Source organism: Pristis pectinata, chromosome 3 (assembly GCF_009764475.1).
Source record: "Pristis pectinata isolate sPriPec2 chromosome 3, sPriPec2.1.pri, whole genome shotgun sequence".
Lineage (NCBI taxonomy): Eukaryota > Metazoa > Chordata > Chondrichthyes > Rhinopristiformes > Pristidae > Pristis > Pristis pectinata.
In genome coordinates, this window is record NC_067407.1 from 107,679,756 (window position 1) to 107,698,905 (window position 19,150).

Below are 19,150 nucleotides of genomic sequence, written 5' to 3' on the forward strand. Positions count from 1 at the left end.
AAGCACAGAGCCAGAAGAATTGGAGGTGCAGGAACAAATGGTAAATGGGTGCTGACAGGAAGCAAAGAGGATTGCTGCAGTTTTATACCATACAGTCAAAAGAGCCAAAATTTGATTTTACTATACTCCTGTGGCTGCCTCTGTGAAGAAGTCCATATGAATTTCAATTATATTTTAATTCTTACAGGTTTTGTGTGCCTCAACAAAAAAGCCGCTAGTGATGAAATTTTCAATTCACTTCATTTACCTCTTGACATAGAAAAAGTTTAAAGCCATTTCAGAGATTAAAACTCTTCCATATTCAGCCACTTACCTCATTTTCTCCTGAAGGCTGAATGCTTCTCTCTTCAGCAAGCTGCTCATGTCTTGAGTCATACCAATTTTCTTTTAAATTGCTGCCACCTCTCTTAGTCATTCTGAGTTACACATGAGTCAGGGAAGCATTGGGGCAACAGTGGAGTGCATTAAACATTTTGAATTGACAGAAGGCGGGGGGAGGGAAAGAGGGGGACAGCAGAACAGAAGAAATTTTAGGAAGGGTTGAGGACAGAAGGGAAAAAGAGAACCTTGCACCAATTCCCAGGGCATCAATACCTTACATTAAATAATTTCAATTTTGTTTTAAATTTCTCATTGGCTTTGTCCCATCTTTGCAACTGCTTCATCCCTATGACAATTCAGTTCTTCTAATTTCAGCCTCTTGTATATTGGTAACTTTATACACTCCAGTCACTGATGGCCATGCTTCAGTTGAGGCCCAAACTCTGGAAATCCTTCCTAATTCCTCCTTGTTATTCTCATCTCCTTTATGATGCTACCTAGAATCTATTCCTTTTGAGGAACGTTTTGGACACTTTGTTCTTTTATTTTTTCTGCTGTTAATATTTCCTTGATGACTTTCACATGAAGCAGCCTGAGTTGTTTTACCACACTGACAAGATGGATGTGGAGTGGATGTTTCTTGAACTAGGAGTCACCTTTTATATATTTAAAAAAAGGTTGCCATATACGTCAGAACCAATACAATCTTTTTTCCTTTCAAAGAGTAACCAGTTTTAGGAACTTCCTTCCTCAAAGGGTGGTGGAAGCAATGTTTGAATTTTTTTTTAAAGGTAAAGGTAGATAGATACTTGATAAGGGAGTGAGTGACAGGTTACAAATAGTGACTGCACACAGTACAGACATTTCACTTTAGGAAGGATATAAAGTACTGGAGAGGGCAATGGTTTAACAGAATGACAAGTGGGAAGGGAGATTACTACTGTTAGATTAGGCTGGAGCAGCAGGGCTTCTCTTTAGAGCAAGTAAGATTCAACGGAGATTTGATAGAGGTGGACAACAAATGGTTTAGTTTGGTAAATTGAACAAAACTGTCTCCATTGGCGAATGGTTCAAGAAACAGAGAGCACAGATAATATAAATTCAAGACATACGAGTAAAAAAAAATCTGCAACTCATGCCTACTGGGGAGCTGGAAACAAGAATCAATTCCTTTCAAAGGGATTGGATAGGCACTTGAGAGAAAATTATTAGTAGGCCTCTGGGAAGAGCAGGATAATGTGGCTCACACGTTTGTTCAATAGGAGCTGGCAGAGAGTACATGGAACTAATGCTGCTCTTCTGTGCCATAACAATTCTACAAGTCCCAACAGCAGCCCTGCGTGTATTTCGTGGTTCTTAACTTTTCTCTGCTGTTTGGTAGCAATTCATACAGAAACCTAACTATTGATAAGTTCTTGCATTTGTCTTCATGTGTATGACTAAAAATAACAATAGCAGAGATTGATAGATTTTTAGATATTTAGGTAATCTAAAGATATGGGGTTAGTGCAAGAAAATGCTGCCAAGGGCAGAAGTTCAACCATGATCTCAGTTAATTAAGGAGCAGGTACAAGGGCTGATTGGCCTAATCCTGCTTCTATTTCTTACATAACATCTGGTTATGCATTATTAAAATTAATAGCATGTTTCAAGTGAGTGGCCCCCAGAAGTAATTTGGATTGTCAATCCGACCCTCCCCACAAAAATATGCTATGCATTACCAGACTGGGAAAGACAGCATTGATTATATCATAATGGACAATTTTAAATGGGTGCAAGGAAATTTGATGCCAAGTAGAAAGTTTGGCACTGTGCAATAACAGTGGGACAAATGGGATATTTTACTTTCAAAGAAAGAATATGTAAAAGAAGTGTTAAAAGTTATGAGGGATGGTGGCAAAGTCAATCAGGAACAACCATTCCTACTGGACAGCAAGTTGAGCTAGTGAGTCAAAAACAAATTTATCCATTTATCATATGAGCACAAGTTGGCCTTTTCAGTAGTTACAGCATATTTTGATATTTAGTTAAATCATAATTGATCCATACTCAATTCTGCTTATTCTCCCTTGCCTACCTCACCTAACAAAAAACACTGCATCTTGAATTTGAAAACTTCAATCATCCCTGTGTGGGGAAGGAGAGAAGTGAGGTGTGAAGGTCACCAGGCTATCACCACTCTTTGGGTGAAAAATACTCTTTCCGATTTCGTTCCTAAATGGACCACGAAGTAGAATCCAGATTAAGGGGACAAGAAACGGTGTCTCTGCTTGCACACAATAGAATTTTTCTTTTAATAATCTTATGCATATTGCTTTAATTATTCCTCAATCTTGAGAATACTGAAGCAATGAAGGGAGGTTTTTAATACAGAGGATCATTACAATATGGAATGAATGACAAGAAACAATACTGGAATCAAGTCAATATCAGCCTTTAAAATTGAAGTCTAAAGGCAGAGGAATGGGATTAAGCAAATAAATTTTCAAAATAACAGATCACATTTCTTGGCTGCAAAAATGTTATTACCATCCAACAGACTTCAAAAAAACATGGAAATTTCAATAATGGTCAGCCAGGTAACCAATGCTAAACCTTGCAGCAAAGTATTGAAAGACTCCTTTTGGAAGCATATACATGTGGAGCAACAGAGCCACCTCTTGGTGCAAGTGCATACTACTTACTACCTTGAAAGTGAACAAATATTTTGTATATGTAACAACATACGATGAAAGAGGATAGACATGAATTGAAGCAAGCAATGATTAATCCACAGTTAAAGATGCTCTCTAATTTTGAAGAACTATTACAAGAATATGAAAGATAACAGAACAGAAGATTCATCTAGATGGGATGAGAAATTACAGTCATGAGGGGAGAATGTACTGAGAGACTGAAAGATTTCAATTGTGTGGTGAGTCTAGAGAAATGGTTGTGCTTTTTACTTAGAGCACAACCATCTAGTCTCACCACATAAATGAAATCTTCCTCTTGGTGAGTTTTCTCTATGTTCTATGATACCTTTCATATTCTTATGTAGTGGTTGCTCAAAATTAGAGAGTATCTTTAACTGTGGTTTAATCATTGCATCCTTCAAATTTATCATTTCCAGTGAAAGGTTCAAACCCTTAACTCTTTCTCTTTCCACAGATACTGCCAGCCCTGCTTAATGTTTCTGTTTTTTCTTTCAAACTTATTATAATCTCTCTCAACTTCTTAGAATGGAATTTAGTGATCATCATTGACAGGTGCTTATTTCTTCTTACCTCCCCTCCCATTCACCCACTGACAAGAGCAGCAGAGGATCACCTAATCCTCAAACCTGTCCCACCATTCAATATGATCATGGCTGACCTGTCCTAGGCCTCAACTCTTCTGTATCAGCTCCACATTGCCTTCAATTCCCTAAACTTTCAGAAATGAATTTATGTCCTCTTTAAATAGCTCCACTGATCTAATTTCCACAACACTCCAGGAAAGAGAATCCCAAAGACCACTCTCTGTGAGAAGAAATTCTGACGCACATCAGTTTTAAGTTACCACCCTATTATCTTTTAACGATGTCCCCTTGTTTGAGGTTCTCCCACTTGTGGAAATATCTCAACATCTATCTTGTTACGCTCCCTTAGGATCTTCCATGTTTCAATATGATTATTTTTCTAAACGCCAAAGAATGAAGATCTATCTTTTTGAGTCATTCATGATAGGTCAGTCCTATCATCCCATGTATTAGCCTAGTGAATCTCTTCTGGACCACCTCAAATACTAATATATCCTTTCTCAAATTGGGGAACCAAAACTTTACATAGTACTCCAGGAGCAGCCTCATCAATACCCTGTACACTTGCAACAATACTTCTCTATTACTAAACTCCAGCCTCCTTGCAATAAAGGCCAATGTGCCACTTCCCTTCCTAACTATTTATTGCACCTGCACGCAAACTTTGGATCCCTCTATACAGCACACATTTGCAATCTCTCTCCACTTAGACAATAGTCTGTTTAGATTCCTCTTACCAAAGTACATGACCTCAAACATTCCTACATTAAACTCCATATATCAAATTTTTGCCTATTCACTCAACCAATTTATATCCTGCTGCAGAATCCAAATATCTTCATCAGCAAATTCCTCACCCTCCACACCCCCCCCCCCAATCTGCCCTGTCCTCCAAGTCATTAATATAGATATATGAAAGAGGATCAATTACTGATCCTTTTGGCATTCCACTGGTTATATCCTACTAATCTGAAAAAGATCCCATTATTCCAACTCTCTCTTCTATTTGATAACTACTCTTCAATCCACATTAACACAGTGCCCCAATGTTGTGACCTCTTGTGTGCCATCCTTTTACATAGCACCTCATCAAATTTCCACTTTCTCCCTTCTCTCCTTAACTCATCATCTATGATGAGATACAACTTCACAAGCACAAGAATCCAATTTGCCCATCTGACTATTTTCACAAGTGTGAATTTCAACATTAATGACATAAAATGATGCTGCTTAAAAATTGGCTCTTCTTCAAATACATTTTCAGTACAAATGAACAAGCAACTATGAGCAAGAACTCTGGATGATGGACAGATATGCTTTTTCCTGCTTCCCAATTCCTTGGTTGAGACCCAGCCTTCGGAATCTCCTGATCTGCATAGTATACCATGAAATGCATTTATGCATTGAACCACTAGCAGGATGCACAGGTGTGCACTTAAGTGAACTACTTACATCTGCATCCAACTGCTTCAGCTCCTTAAGGATGTTAGGAAATCGGAATCCCCACTGCAATAATGGCTGACTGCAATGTCTGTATAAGTGACTATTGTCCTCCAGTAAATCCTGTGCCAGAATATTATACGACAGTACTGAAAAATCAAAAACTTCCTTTTGTTTTTCATTTGAAGTTTCTTTTGATTCACTAGTACCTTGGCTGCTCTTGCATAATGATGTAAAATCCTCCCATTTTCTGTGTACTGCCCCTACTGGAAAGAGATTAAATATGAGAAAATTGAAAAAGGTATGTATTCCACAGTATAATTACACAGCAGTGTTATGTGGTTGTTTTTCATGAGACATTTTCTGATGTAGCATCTTAATAACCACAGTTAAAAATGCTCATATTTTTGCTGTACCACTTTGCATTTTGTACGACTTCAAATATTTCACATAATTAACTTGTGGCTATAGACATGTTCCAATAGGTAGTGAAAGCCAAGCGTTTGTCATTTCTTACACAGATAGGAAAAAACAATAGCTATGTTGGGCAATGCACTCATACTTCTTAGCTGGCAGCTATAGAATATGAAGGCAAGGAAGCTGGTTTCCTTTCTTATAGCAAGTGTTACAGAAGTATTTTGTATTAAAAAGTCATAAGCTCTCTTATAGTGTTTCTCAATTATATTCTGGTACCTGGAACTTCGTTTTGGATGAACTGCAAGAACTTAAATGTGAAAGGAGCTTGGTAATATAGTAAATCGACTGAAGCAGTATTACAGGCCACAAAGTAAAAATATCATGCATATTACTGATATCGATAGATACCAGTCTCAGCTAACTGTGGTTTTATTTAATAAACACAAAGTTGAATTAACTGTTTTAGACATACAAGATCTTAGCGAAGCAAAAAAAAGATATCCAGACCATGTATTGTTCTGACTGGTTTCCACAGTTCTGCATGTTTAATACAAAAATACTACATTTATCTTTGCTGCTCAAAAATCTTCACTTCCTTTCACCCACTCCACATCATTTGACATATTCCTCTCATAGCTTTCATGTCCACATTAGTACCTCAGAACTACTTCAGGCCTGACAGAAATATCAGTCCTATCCAATGACATATGAAGTCAGTCCCTTGTCCTCAATGACTTCACATTCTCATTGTATTACATGTAAAATAGACTGTTTAAAACTCCAATGGTTTTTACCTGACTCAAACATAACAATTCATGTTTAATTCATTCCTTTCTTTCCATGTTTTAATCCCAGTAATAATGGTGAAGCCTTTATAAGAAATGGACTGTGACAATTTTTCTCTCTGTTATTTGCCATGCATTTCTTTAAATTATTTGGGATATTAAAGCTTATAAATCAAGTTTCAATGATGTTCATTCTAGGGAATCTGAAAGCAATTTCTTTGTATTTCTAAACAGGTAGAGTTTACAATTCTTCACATGTACCACCTTACATAGCAATAGTCATTGATCTTAAGAAAACTAAGATAAAACTGTAGATCTGTAGAATTCACTGACATTAAGAAGAGTCCTTCCATCACACCCTGGGTTGGTTCTTCAAATTATGAACCATCCATATTATCTGCTATTAGTCTATTCCCGATCATCAGCAAAGCGATAGAAAGGATAATAAATAGTGCTATCAAGCAGCACTTGCTTAGCAACAACACGCTCACAGAAGCTCAGCTTGGATTCTGACAGTCATTCAGCTCCTGACCTCATTACAGCCTTGGTCCAAACATGGACAAAAGAGCTTAACTACAGAGGTGAAGTGAGAATAACTTCCCTTGACATCAAGGCAGTATTTGATCAAGTATGGTATCAAGGAGGAGCCCTTGCTAAATTGGAGTCAATGGGAATTGGGGGTGAACCCTCCGCTAATTAGAATCATACCTAGCACAATAAGGAAGATGGTTATGGTGGCTGGAGGTCAATCATCTCAGCCACAGGACATCTCTGCAGGAGTTCTCAAGGGTGGTGTCCTAGGCCCAACCATCTTTAGCTGCTTCATCAAAGACCTTCCTTCAATCGTAAGGTCAGAAGTAGGGATGTTCGCTGATGATTGCACAATGTTCAACATCATTTGCAACTCCTCAGATACTGAAGCAGTCCACAACCAAATTCAGCAAAGACCTGGACAATGTCTAGGCCTTGGCTGACAGGTGGCAAGTAACATTTAATGACAATATCCAACAAGAGAAAATCTAGCTATCACCCCTGACATTCTATGGCATTACCATCACCGAATCCCCCACTATTGATATTCAGGGTGGTTACCATTGACCAGAACTGAACTGGAGTAGTCATATACACAATGTGATACTAGAGCAGGTCAGAGGCAAGAAACTCTGCAGTAACTCACCTAACTCCTGAAAGCCTGTGCATCACCTACAAGGCTCAAATCAAGTGTATGATGCAATACTCTCTACTTGCCTGGATAAGTGCTGCTTCAACATTCAAGAAGTTCGACAACATACAGGACATAGCAGCCTTCTTGATAGGCACCCCATGCACATCCGTTCACTTACTCCACCACTGACGCACAGTAGCAGCAGTTTGTACCATCTACAGGATGCACTGCAGCAACTCACCAAGACTCCTTAGACAGCACATTCCAAACCCATGACCTCTACCAGATAGAAGGACAAGGGCAGCAGAAGCATGGGAACACCACCATCTAGAAGTTGCCTTCCAAGCCACACATCATCCTGACTTGGAAATATAGAGCAGTTCCTTCAACATCATTGAGTCAAAATCCCGGAACTCTTTCCCTAACAGCATGGTGGGCATACCTACACCTCAAGGACTGCAGTCAAGAAAGCAGCTTATCACCACCTTCTCAAGGGCAACTAGGGATGGGCAATTAAATGCTGGCTCAGTCTGCGATGCCCACATCCCTTGTAAAGAGTCAATATGGAAAACCGATTACTCATTTCATTGGCCATAAGATGCCAGAACGCAAAAACCAAAAGTATGGTCAATCTAGGTGGCAGGAAATGCTCACAAGATGCTTGCCAGGAATCTCAAATCATGTTACATCTTTGCCATCTCAGGGCTACAAAATATTAGTTATTTGCCAGGTTTATAGCTATTCCATGGACACTTCTTTTCAACATGTGAAAATCCATTAATTTAGGATTAGGCATGCCTAGATGGTTCATGCATTGGATTTAGGATCTAAGCATATATTTATTGGAATTCTGCTTAGCTAGAAGGTATAGTTCAATTCAGCTGGGAACTGCAGCACCAACTTGTTTTTTTTAAACCCTTGGACAGTTCTAGTAGCTAGAAGAATTTCTTAAAGATGTTAACGACAAATTCACCCAATTAATTATGGCAATTCTTTTTTCCAGAATAAATTCTCTAGTTAGAAAACCTTATGGTAAACATGGCTGGAGGGCAAATACCCATCCAGACAGTAAATGACATGATTATACTGATATTAACTCATGGAGCCCAATGAGTGGAATACATTTTACTTCCTTATGTCCACCCCACATTGGACATAAGGAATGAAATGCATTCTAAAACAAGTTTAAGATGGTAACTACATCCTACCATTAATTCACCTAACACATTCTAGAGATTGGCTACAACAACTCAGTAGGTGCTTACTTTCAGACATTATATTATGCAGCTAGCTCAGCTTTCATTTACAAGTCATTATCATCCATTAGTATCAGAACTAAAAGAACACAGCATGTTTTCTGTAGTTATTATTCATCTATTGTGGTAGTATCCCCCTTGCACTCAGAATTAATGACCAGTTAGGTGGTGAAATGCATGTTTAACAACTTTCCAGAATTCCAAAATCACCTTGCAAAGTCTCAGGATTTCAGGCAGAAACATATTTTGGTAGTGTAATTTAGTTTGGTACAGATCTGTTGGCTAAAAGTAAGGTTGGGATCATTTTCTGTTTATTATTTTTGGGATCCGGGTATTATGGCAAGGCCAGCATTTATTGCCCATCCCTAATTGTCTTTGAGATGGTGGGTTGAGCCTCATTTAAACTGCTATGGCCATATGCTTCAGGTGCTCTAGCCATGCTGATTGGTAATGAGTTCTAGGACTTAGGTTGAGTGAAGAACTAATATCAACATACAGTAAAACTCAGAAAATATGCTATCTGACTATTCAGAAAACCTGATGGTTCAGCATCTGACTCAGTGGGTTATGCTTGCTGCATTCCCTTTTGACTCACTGGGGACCTGGTTCCCACACTTCCTTGCAACTCACCTGTGCCCTGGTTCCCATGCTCCCTTCCCACTCATCCAATTCCCTCACTTTAAACTCACCTGGTTCTCTATTTTCCATGCTCAAATGAAATTTACCAGGGTCTTTTTATCCCCCACACTCCCTTTAAACTTACGTTTATCATTTCTGGTGTGTAACATCTCAAAAAAAGTGAATTAAAAGTGTGCTGGAATACTAATATGAATAAAATCCCATAGTCTAGAAAACCTGCTAGTCTGGCACCACTGGGAGTGAACATCACCAATAGCCTGTCCTGGTCCAACCATGTAGATGCCATGGCCAAGAAAGCTTACCAGCGCCTCAGGAGGTTAGAGAAATTTGGCATGTCCCCTTTGACACTCACCAATTTTTATCGATGCACCTTAGAAAGCACCCTATCTGGATGCATCACAGCTTGGTACGGCAACTGCTCTGCCCAGGACTGCAAGAAACTGCAGAGAGTTGTGGACACATCCCAGCACGTCACGGAAACCAGCCTCCCCTCCATGGACTCTGTCTATATCTCTCGCTGCCTTGGTGAAGCAGCCAGCATAATCAAAGACCCCACCCACCTGGATTATTCTCTCTTCTCCCCTCTCCCATCAGGCAGAAGATACAGGATCCTGAGGGCACATACCACCAGGGCTCAAAGACAGCTTCTATCCCATGGTGATAAGACTATTGAACAGTTCCCTTATACGATGAGATGGACTCTTGACTTCACAATCTACCTTGTTATGACCTTGCATCTTATTGTCTATCTGCAATGCACTTCCCTGTAGCTGTGACACTTTACTCTGTACTCTGTCATTGTTTTTGCCTGTACTATTTCAATGTACTCTGTACTAACTCAATGTATCTGCACTGTGTAATAAATTGATCTGTGCGAATGGTATGCAAAACAAGTTTTTCACTGTACCTCAGTACAAGTGACAATAATAAACCAATACCACCAAAGTCTCAAGTGTGCCAGAACTAAAGCAAAACTATTAATCTAAGTCACAATGATGTGCAACTTGGGACAGGAACCTGCAGGTAGTGGTGTCCCCATGTGCATGCTATGCTGCCTTTGTCCTCCCTGGGGATATAGGTTACAAGAACACAATAAAATAGGTGCTATCTGACCTCCCCCTCCCCCCCCCCCCCCCCCCCCCCCCCAACAAACCTGCCCTACCTATGATCATAGCGGTTATATACTAGCCTCAACTCCTCTTCTGTGCCATTCTCCATAGCCCTCAATTCCTTAGGTTTGTGGGGCATTGTTAGAGTAGGCCAGAAAGTAAATGCAGTGTATTTTGCAAATGGTACATGCCACGGTCACTGTACGCCAGTGGTGTCGGCATGAAGTGGATGGGGTACTGATCAAGTGTGCTGCTTCACCTTGGACAGCTTTTTGCGAGTTGCTGGAGCTCCACTCATCCAGGCAGCTGAAGAGTATTCCATTACATTCCTGATCTGTGCCTCGGAGATGGTGTTAACAAACCAGTCATTTGCCAAAGGATACCCAGCTTTTGACCTGCCCTTGTAGCCAGTGTATTTATTCTGTTCAACACTCTCCCTACAAAATGTTGATGGCTGGGGACTTGGCAATGGTACTGCCATTGAATATCAAGGATGGGTAGTTAAACTTTCTTATTGGAGATGGTCATTGCCAGGCACATTTGTGGCATGAATGTCACTTGTCATTTATCAATCCATGCCCAAATGTCGTCTTGGTCTTGCTGCATGCAGATTCATTTGCTGAATTGAAAATTATACAAACATCCCCACTTCTTGCCTTATGATCGAAGGAAGATCATTAGTGAAGCAGCTGATGGCAGGGCCTAGGACATTGCTCTGAACAATTCCTGCAATGATGTCCTTTGGCTGGGATGCTTGACCTGCAAAAACACAACCAACTTCCTTGGACTCCAACCACTGAAGCATTTGCCCCTGCTAACTGACTCCAGTTTTAGGGAGCTCCTCGATTCCAAACTCAGCAAATGCTATTTTGATGCCTAGAGCAGTCATTTCCACCTCAACTCTGGTATTTAGCTCTTTGGTCCTATTTTTGAACCAAGGCTGCAATGGAGCCAAGTGGCGAAAATGGGCATCGGTGAGCAAATGATGTTTAATAGTATTGCTGACATTTTCTGAAATTTTGCTGATGATTGAGAACAGGTTGATTGGATGACAATTAGCTAGACTGGATTTGTCCTTTTTTTTGTGTGCATGATGCAAATGAGGAATTTTCCATTTTGTTGGATAGATACCCGAGTTGCACATGTTTGAACGTTGTGGTAATGGTGCAGATGGATGGGATGTCTTATGGCTGGCGTTTTCTCTCCTCGCCAGAGAGAGGAAATTATTCTTTAATGATAACAGCCAGCAGGACAAGCACTTCTAGTGAAAGAGAGTTCTTTGATTCATTCTCATTAAACATCCTGATAAAGCTAATAATACATAATGATGGGACTTAATATTTCAGGATAATTGACATTTTGTTAACAATGGCAGAGTGGAAAAGGCACAGGGGTGGCTCTGAAAATGAAGAATGACAGTAGGACAGTAGTGAGAAAGGATTTTAGCTCAGAAGATCAGTAAATGCAATCAGTTTGGGTGGAGAAAAGGAGACAACAAGAGCTGGTGGTAAGACAGCACTGCAGCTGTGGCTGCTGCTACATAGCTCTGATTCTGGTTTGATACCAACTCGGCACTGGTTCCATGGAGTTTGCACATTCTTCCTGTGACTGTGTGGGTTTCCCCAGGATGCTCCAGTTTCTTCCCACATCCTAAAGATGTACAAGTTGGTAGGTTAAGTAGCTACTGTAAATTACCATTAGTGTAAATGGTGGGGGGGGGGGGGGGGGGGTGGGGGGGGGGGGGGGGGGGTGGGGGTGGGGTGGGAAGGTAGAAAAGAGGGTGCTGGTGGAATTGATGATTAGGTGAGAAAAAATAAGTTACAGGGAAATGGGTGAATGCTCTGAAAGCCGGCATAGATTCAACAGGCTGAATGGCTTCCTTCTAAAGAAAGAAAGAAAATATGAAAAAAAGTATATAGTCAATAGTTTCTCCCCTAGGAGCTACTCCATTGTACAATCAATCAAGAAATGAAGGGTTTCTAAGATAGGTATGCAGTGATTGTAGAAATGTTATGGAATACAAGGCAATTCAACCCACTGGATCTCTGCTCAATTCTTGTGAAATTATTTCATTAGTCATGTCACCTTGCCCATTTTGTCAATTGCCTGCCTGCAATTCCCTTCTGAAAGCCATTTTTGACACTTTTCCATCAGTATTAGAAGCAATGAATTCCATATCATTATTTCTTTCATTAAAAAAAAATCATATTTCCCTTTACACCTTTTGCCCAAATATCTGTGGTCTCTCTGGTGCATGAACCATCTGCCAACGAGTATAGCTTTCTCATTCTGATTGTAGGACGGAACAGCATAATATAACTTCAATCATGGATGTTAAAAGCATGCACCATCGTAAGATTAGACAATTACAGGGATATATCATCTTCATAAATGAGGTTTTTAACACCAAAACTGATTAAATAGGATCAAGTATTAATTATTTTTTACCTTTTATGTTTCTGTTTTCTTGACCTTCCACCACGCTGGAGCTACGTGAATTTTCCAATTCACTGTCCCGCAAAGCAACACAGTCAGTTTTGTCCTGTGCTGCATGATTTGTGTCATTTAATTCCAAAAGATTCAGTTCCTTCTTATTTGCTGGATCATGCTTTCTTCGTTTAACTTGAGGTGCACCTACATGTGTCTCCATGTGATAACCTGATGGTCGACTTGGGTAAGAATTAAAAGTTTGTTGTAAAGAACTACCCCTTGTCCATGAATGACCATAAAAGAACGATGGTGGTCTCTGCTGGGAAGAGGGATTCCGGTAGAAGGATCTAGTCCAATGGAAGGGGAGAGGACTCCCAAAACCATGTGGAGTTATTACCCAAGGAGAAAAACTGGAGACCCGACAAGGACAGGAGAAGTTTGGAATGTTACAAAACCACCGAGGAGCTGATAAGCGGACAATACTGTTCCTGCCCAAGTTCTGCAGATGACGAGTAATCATGTGGTGGCTAGAAAACACCAAATACTTCTTTATCACAATGAACAGTCCAATTTACTTCTAAGTATAATACAGCAGATGAGCAGATATTTCAATAAAATATGTATATTTTAAATGTAACTACAAGTGACCCACCATCCCCCACCTTTACAGGGGTGGGTTGACCCACCACCCCCCACCTTTACAGGGGTGGGTTGCTGTATCTCAAAATTTTGGGTAGTGTTTTATGAATTTGTAAACGTGAACTTCCATAACCCATCTGCCCATAATGTGTGGGTCGCCAAACGTGTGTGGGGACAAAAAAAAGGTAAATAAATCAACATGGAATTTACTTGTTTCAACTTGCATTTCTTGACACATGCGCAGATGGCACGGCTTCATGTTACAGAAAACTTCGACGTGGACTGCTTCCTAGGAACACAAGCCTTCCCTGTGCTGTGCCGCGCCCCCCGCCCGCCCCTCCTTTTACTGCAGGGGTTGCCTCTAGCTAACCTGGTTATTTGTAAAAATTTGTACAGCAGCTTGTACCATAGAGCAGGATAAAATTTTGAATTAATTTACTACATTCTTTCTTCAAAACTTTCTATTTCTTCAGGGAACGCATGACAAATGTTGACTTCAAGCATTCGTTCGTGTAGGTTTAAAAAGAAAGAGAGTTTAAAATATACAAGGATCATATATTACTATAGAAATAATACAAGAAAAGTGAAGATGCAAGAATCAAATTAAAATAAAGCACTACAATTATGCACAAGAGATTCTGCAGATGCTGGAATCTGGAGCACAAGATGCTGGAGGAACTCAGCAGGTCCCCCGCCCCCCCAATCCTTCCCTCATTCCTGTGGCCCCCTCACACCACCTCTTTCCCCTTCCCCCACCCTAATGACCTGCCCATCTATTCCCCAAGTCATTCCCTTTATTCCTTTTTTCCGTGGTCTGTTGCCCTCTCCTACCGGAATTCCTTCTTTAGCCCTTTGCCTCTTCTACATATCACCTCTCAACTTCTTACATCTCCCCCCACCCCTCCTCCCAGACTCAGAATCAGGTTTATCATCACTGACATATGTCATGAAATTTGTTGATTTGTGGCAGCAGTACAGTGCAAGACAAAGACATAAAAATTACTGTAAGTTACGAAAATAAATAGTGTAAAAAAAGAATAATGAGGTAGTGTTCATGGAGCGTTCAGAAACCTGATGGTCTTCAGGCTCCTGTACCTCCTCCCCAATGGTAGTAATGTGAAGAGGGCATGTCCCAGGTGGTGAGGGTCCTTAATGATGGATGCTGTCTTCTTGAAGCACCACCTCTTGAAGATGTCTTCGATGGCGGGAAGGATTGTGCCCCTGATGGAGCTGGCTGAGCCTACAACCCTCTGCAGCCTCTTTTAATCCTGCACATTGGCGCCTCCATACCAGGCGGTGATACAACCAGTCAGAATGCTCTCCACCGTACATCTGTAGAAATTTCCCCCACCCACGTGGACTCACCTATCACCTGCCAGCCTGTGCTCCTCCCCCTCCCCGACCTTCTTATTCTGGCTTCTGCCCTCTTCCTTTTCAGTCGTGATGAAGGGTCTAGACCCGAAACATCAACTGTTTATTTCCCTCCAATAGATACTGCCAGACTTGCTGAGTTCTTCCAGCATCAAATGTGTTGCCACAAATTATGCAGTTTCTTTAGGAAGTAGGGAGTCATTTCCACAATTTTCCTGGAAGTATCTACAAATTTGTTTTAAAATGTTTCATGGTACTGGCATTAATAGCAATGGAAAAGAAAATGCAGAAAGGCTGACCACTTGGTGGCCAAGCTCAATGCGTCTGAACACAGCAAGATTGCACACACTTATAAAGACTTAGCAAAACTCTTAAAAAGCCAAGCAAAAATAAACTTTGCCCATTTTTACATCTTTTTAAGAATTAAAACACAAGTTTTAGGTAACCATTCAACATTTTTGGTTTGACTGCTACTACTTTCTTTTAAACCCAAGACAACCTATCAATTTACCAGCTCAATACTCCCAGGGCCCCAAAGGAAATAGAGCATCTGTATGATGTATAGAGCTCAGTTGTGACCTTCACAAAATTGCATTGTAAGTAAAATGTCTGAAGCTCATGTGGAAAAGATACCAGATATGGAACATAACCATATACCCAGAAGCTTTGTGCATCGCAATGCCATGATAATCCCTTCTGGTTTGTTTGATCCATGCTGGGCATTTGAATCTAAATTGTAAGGATGCAAAATTAAAATGGTTTTACAAATACAACCAAAATGTTCAAAAGGTGAGCTGCTCCTTTATCACTTTCTTGTTTGTAGGATCTTGGTTTGTGCAAGTTGGTGCCCATATTTCTTATTTTACAACAATAACCATACTTGTAAAGTTCCCAGATGGCTAAAATCATTTTGGAACAATCTGAAGCTGTGAAAGGCACTATATACAACAAAAATTCATTAAAAAATTTCTCTGCATGTGCAAATACACTTTCATCCAAGTTAAATGTTTTTGGTAACGGCTAGCTTAGCTTTGCAGGGCTTTCAAAAATCAGGCCACCCTTGAGATCACTTTGATAAAGTTACCAGGAGGGTATACTTCCAACTAAAGGGCAGGTTCTGTACTTCTGCAGAAAATACTTAGTTTCATGCTGGGTGAACATATCTACAATAAGAGAACATTTAATATTGTACGTGAGATGTGATCACATTGAGAGGAAAGATGAACTATGTTTAAATAGGGCATAATCATCTGCTGTTTTACAAAATTCTAAATTGTATTTGCAATGCCATGATGTATTTACATCAACTCCTTAGTACTTTAACGACGTGTCAAGTTGTCACAAACATTTCTTTAACCTGGAAATTCAATTTTACTAAAAGGGAAATGTTCTTTGTTGCATCATATTAATTTCACACATTACAAATATATGCTACCCAGACTGAATCCGTATGATAACGATGGTGGTGTTGGTGGGAGGAGGAAGAAAAATGTGGACAACTTTGTCATGAATAAGTGTGTGGCCTAGTGTGCTAAATTAACGTAAAATCTTTCCACTTGTAAATTATATTTGCTGATGTGGATAAGAATACCAAGTGAATTCCTACCCTCTTAAATCCTGTGTATTCAGCCCAGCAGAGTACCCAAAAGGTACAAATCTGTGGCCATTCATTCTTCAAGAATTGCTTCCCAAACTGTTCTTCCAGTATCTATCAAGTCAAACTCACAAAACAATACGTAAAAGCATTAAAACAAAGATGTCGGTGTTTTACACATCAATCATTTAATCCAATTTCATATTTTTATTGTTGAATGGTTCACTGAAGTATGACTATCGCCACTGAAGTGGGCAAAATATATTTTAGCGTAGAGATGAACTTATTTTCGTGCAAAAGCAATGAAGATATAATTTAACTTAAAGCAAAATCAGCGACATTCTCTCACGACAAGAACGTAATTCCACATCATGTACCATAAATTAACAAAATAGTTTTGATAATCCTCGTTTTCTCATTGAACTTTTAAGGAAAAACGTTATTGTTTACAGTTCACGCGGAACTGAGCTACTTGGAATGGAAAGTGATTGAAGGAATGCACATTAAAGACAATAACTGCCACTTACGGAATCGCCAGCGCAAAGTTATGGAGTTCGGTCCAAAGAGCATGTTACCAGTGGTGGGCATCCACTCAACAACTAAAAAACGAAGGCCTGAGATTTGGCAGTTCTTTCCTGCCGAGTCCAGGCCTCCCGCTAGGCCGCAGAACACAATGGCTGCGGCCCCGGGCATTCTGGGAGTTGTAGTCCTCCGACCGAGACACCACTTCAACGCAGAGAGACGGCGCCACCAGAAAACTACACCGTTCGCATGCGCGCTAATCCTCCTCCCCCCCAACGCACCCCCGCACACTTCAGCATCCGATTTAACAAAAATGCATCCTCCAAATTACAGAGCAATAAAAAAAATTGTAGTAAATTCAGGCTTTCGTCCAAGTCGCAATAAGGGATCCCCCCCCGCAAAAAAACACAAGTTGTAAATTACATTAACTTACATGCAGACGTCCATAGTTGCTACTGTAGTGTTGTTGCTGTATCCAACTCCGTTCTGTTCCGGCCGGTAGCAAACGGGCGAGTCTATTCCATAATGTTAGAGAATGCCTTCCCAAGAAATGATACGTGTACTGAAAATGCACCTTTTGTTAGATGGCAGGATTAAACTAATCCATACCTAGGTAAAACTGATCCCACAAAAGAATTACAAGAAATAAAACGTTTGCAATCATTCCGTAGACTCGTTTTCGTTAATTCGTCCATTCGGTCACAGTGAAGCACCATCACGACTCATTTTTTAAAGATGCAACCCTGAAATTGAGTTATATCTGCTGTGGGTGCATTTATGCCGGATTGAAACAACTCTCCTCAAAAAAGCACATTAACTTAAATAGTGTTAAAACTAGACGTTTAAAATGCTTAGCCACTCTCATCAACGCTTCCAATAAAACATGTTGATTTTAACCTGTGTCTTTAATGCCCATACCCCCGACAATCTCACTTTGGCATGACGCTTAATGCATAACAAAGGCTGGTGAAGTAACACTTAATGAATAATAAAGGTTACTGGAGTAACACAGTATTAATACTGTTGTATTAAAACCTGTCAGTGAATCAATAATATCTGTAAAAGTTTATGTAACATTGGGTGAAATCAATGTGAAGGTGTGGTATATTTCAATATTTGGTCAAAGCCCGTTCGTTTTACAAAGTTATTACAGTCACAGATTCACAAATAGTTACAGCACAAAAGAGGCTATTCAGGCTCAATGTAAAAGAGGTCCATAATGTACTACTCCCCTGCCTTCTCCCCAGACCCCCACAAATTATTGCTTGTAAGATATTTAGCCAAAACTCATTTGAATACTACAACTGAATCTGCCAGCATTACTACCTCGGCAGTCTTTTCCAGATCCTAACCCTCCCCCCCCCATGTTAGTTTTGGTTCTTTGGCCACTCACCCTTATTTCATGTACCCTAGTTCTTGATTCTTTTCCCAAAGAGAGTAGTTTATCTCTGTCTACACCCTTTATGATTTAAAACATCTCTCTCACAACCTCCACTGTTCAAAAAAGAACAAAACCATCTTCTCCAGTCTTCCTACATAACGAAAATCCCTCATCCCCAGAATCATTTTCGTAAATCTCATCTGCACTTTTTCTAAAGCCTTTACATCTTTCCTAAAGTGTGTGCCCCAGAACAGGCCAATTGTGGCTAAACCAGTGTGAGGAGATCCCACCACCAGCCACATGTTGTCCTCCCTACCCTTTCACCTTCCACAGGGAGCACTCCCTCTGTGACTCTCTGGTCCACTTATCCCTGCCCACCCACCCCTTCCTGACCCCTGGCACTTTTCCCTGCAGTAGTAGGAGGTGTAACACTTGTCCTGGAGGTGGACAGTGATGTACCTCATCCACCACCTCTCCCAGCTCCTATAAAGGGCTGCGTGGGTTTCCTCCGGGTGCTCCGGTTTCCTCCCACATTCCAAAGACGTACAGGTTAGGGGCTGTGGGCATGCTATGTCGGCGCTGGAAGAGTGGCGACACTTGCAGGCTGCCCCCAGCACATTCTCAATAATGCAAAAAGATGCATTTCACTGTGTGTTTCGATGTACATGTGACTAATAAGAATCTTATCTTAATCACTGGAATTTTATTTTGCTGTTTCTCTAAGGAAGACTAGCAAATATGAAAAATGATGAATGTGTTAATATTTCCAAAGTGAAATCCAGAAGATAACGCTTATTTCCA

At 40.3% G+C, this 19,150-nt stretch overlaps 1 protein-coding gene across 2 annotated transcripts in view; it reads right to left on the minus strand.

Annotated features, from left to right (window-relative positions):
* The window catches only part of angel2 (angel homolog 2 (Drosophila)), a 41,692-nt gene extending 24,580 nt beyond the window's left edge, over nt 1–17,112 (minus strand). Inside the window, exons 1-4 of one of the 2 annotated variants that reach the window (XM_052012616.1) lie at nt 16,974–17,112; nt 16,459–16,573; nt 12,861–13,369; nt 5,054–5,307 (exon numbers count right to left, since the gene is read on the minus strand). In XM_052012616.1, the coding sequence (XP_051868576.1) occupies nt 5,054–5,307; nt 12,861–13,369; nt 16,459–16,523 (828 nt within the window). In that variant the 5' untranslated portion in view covers nt 16,524–16,573; nt 16,974–17,112. The remainder of the gene's footprint in view (nt 1–5,053; nt 5,308–12,860; nt 13,370–16,458; nt 16,574–16,973) is intronic. The other variant, XM_052012617.1, reaches the window with a different exon arrangement.
* Between the last annotated feature and the right edge of the window lie 2,038 nt (nt 17,113–19,150).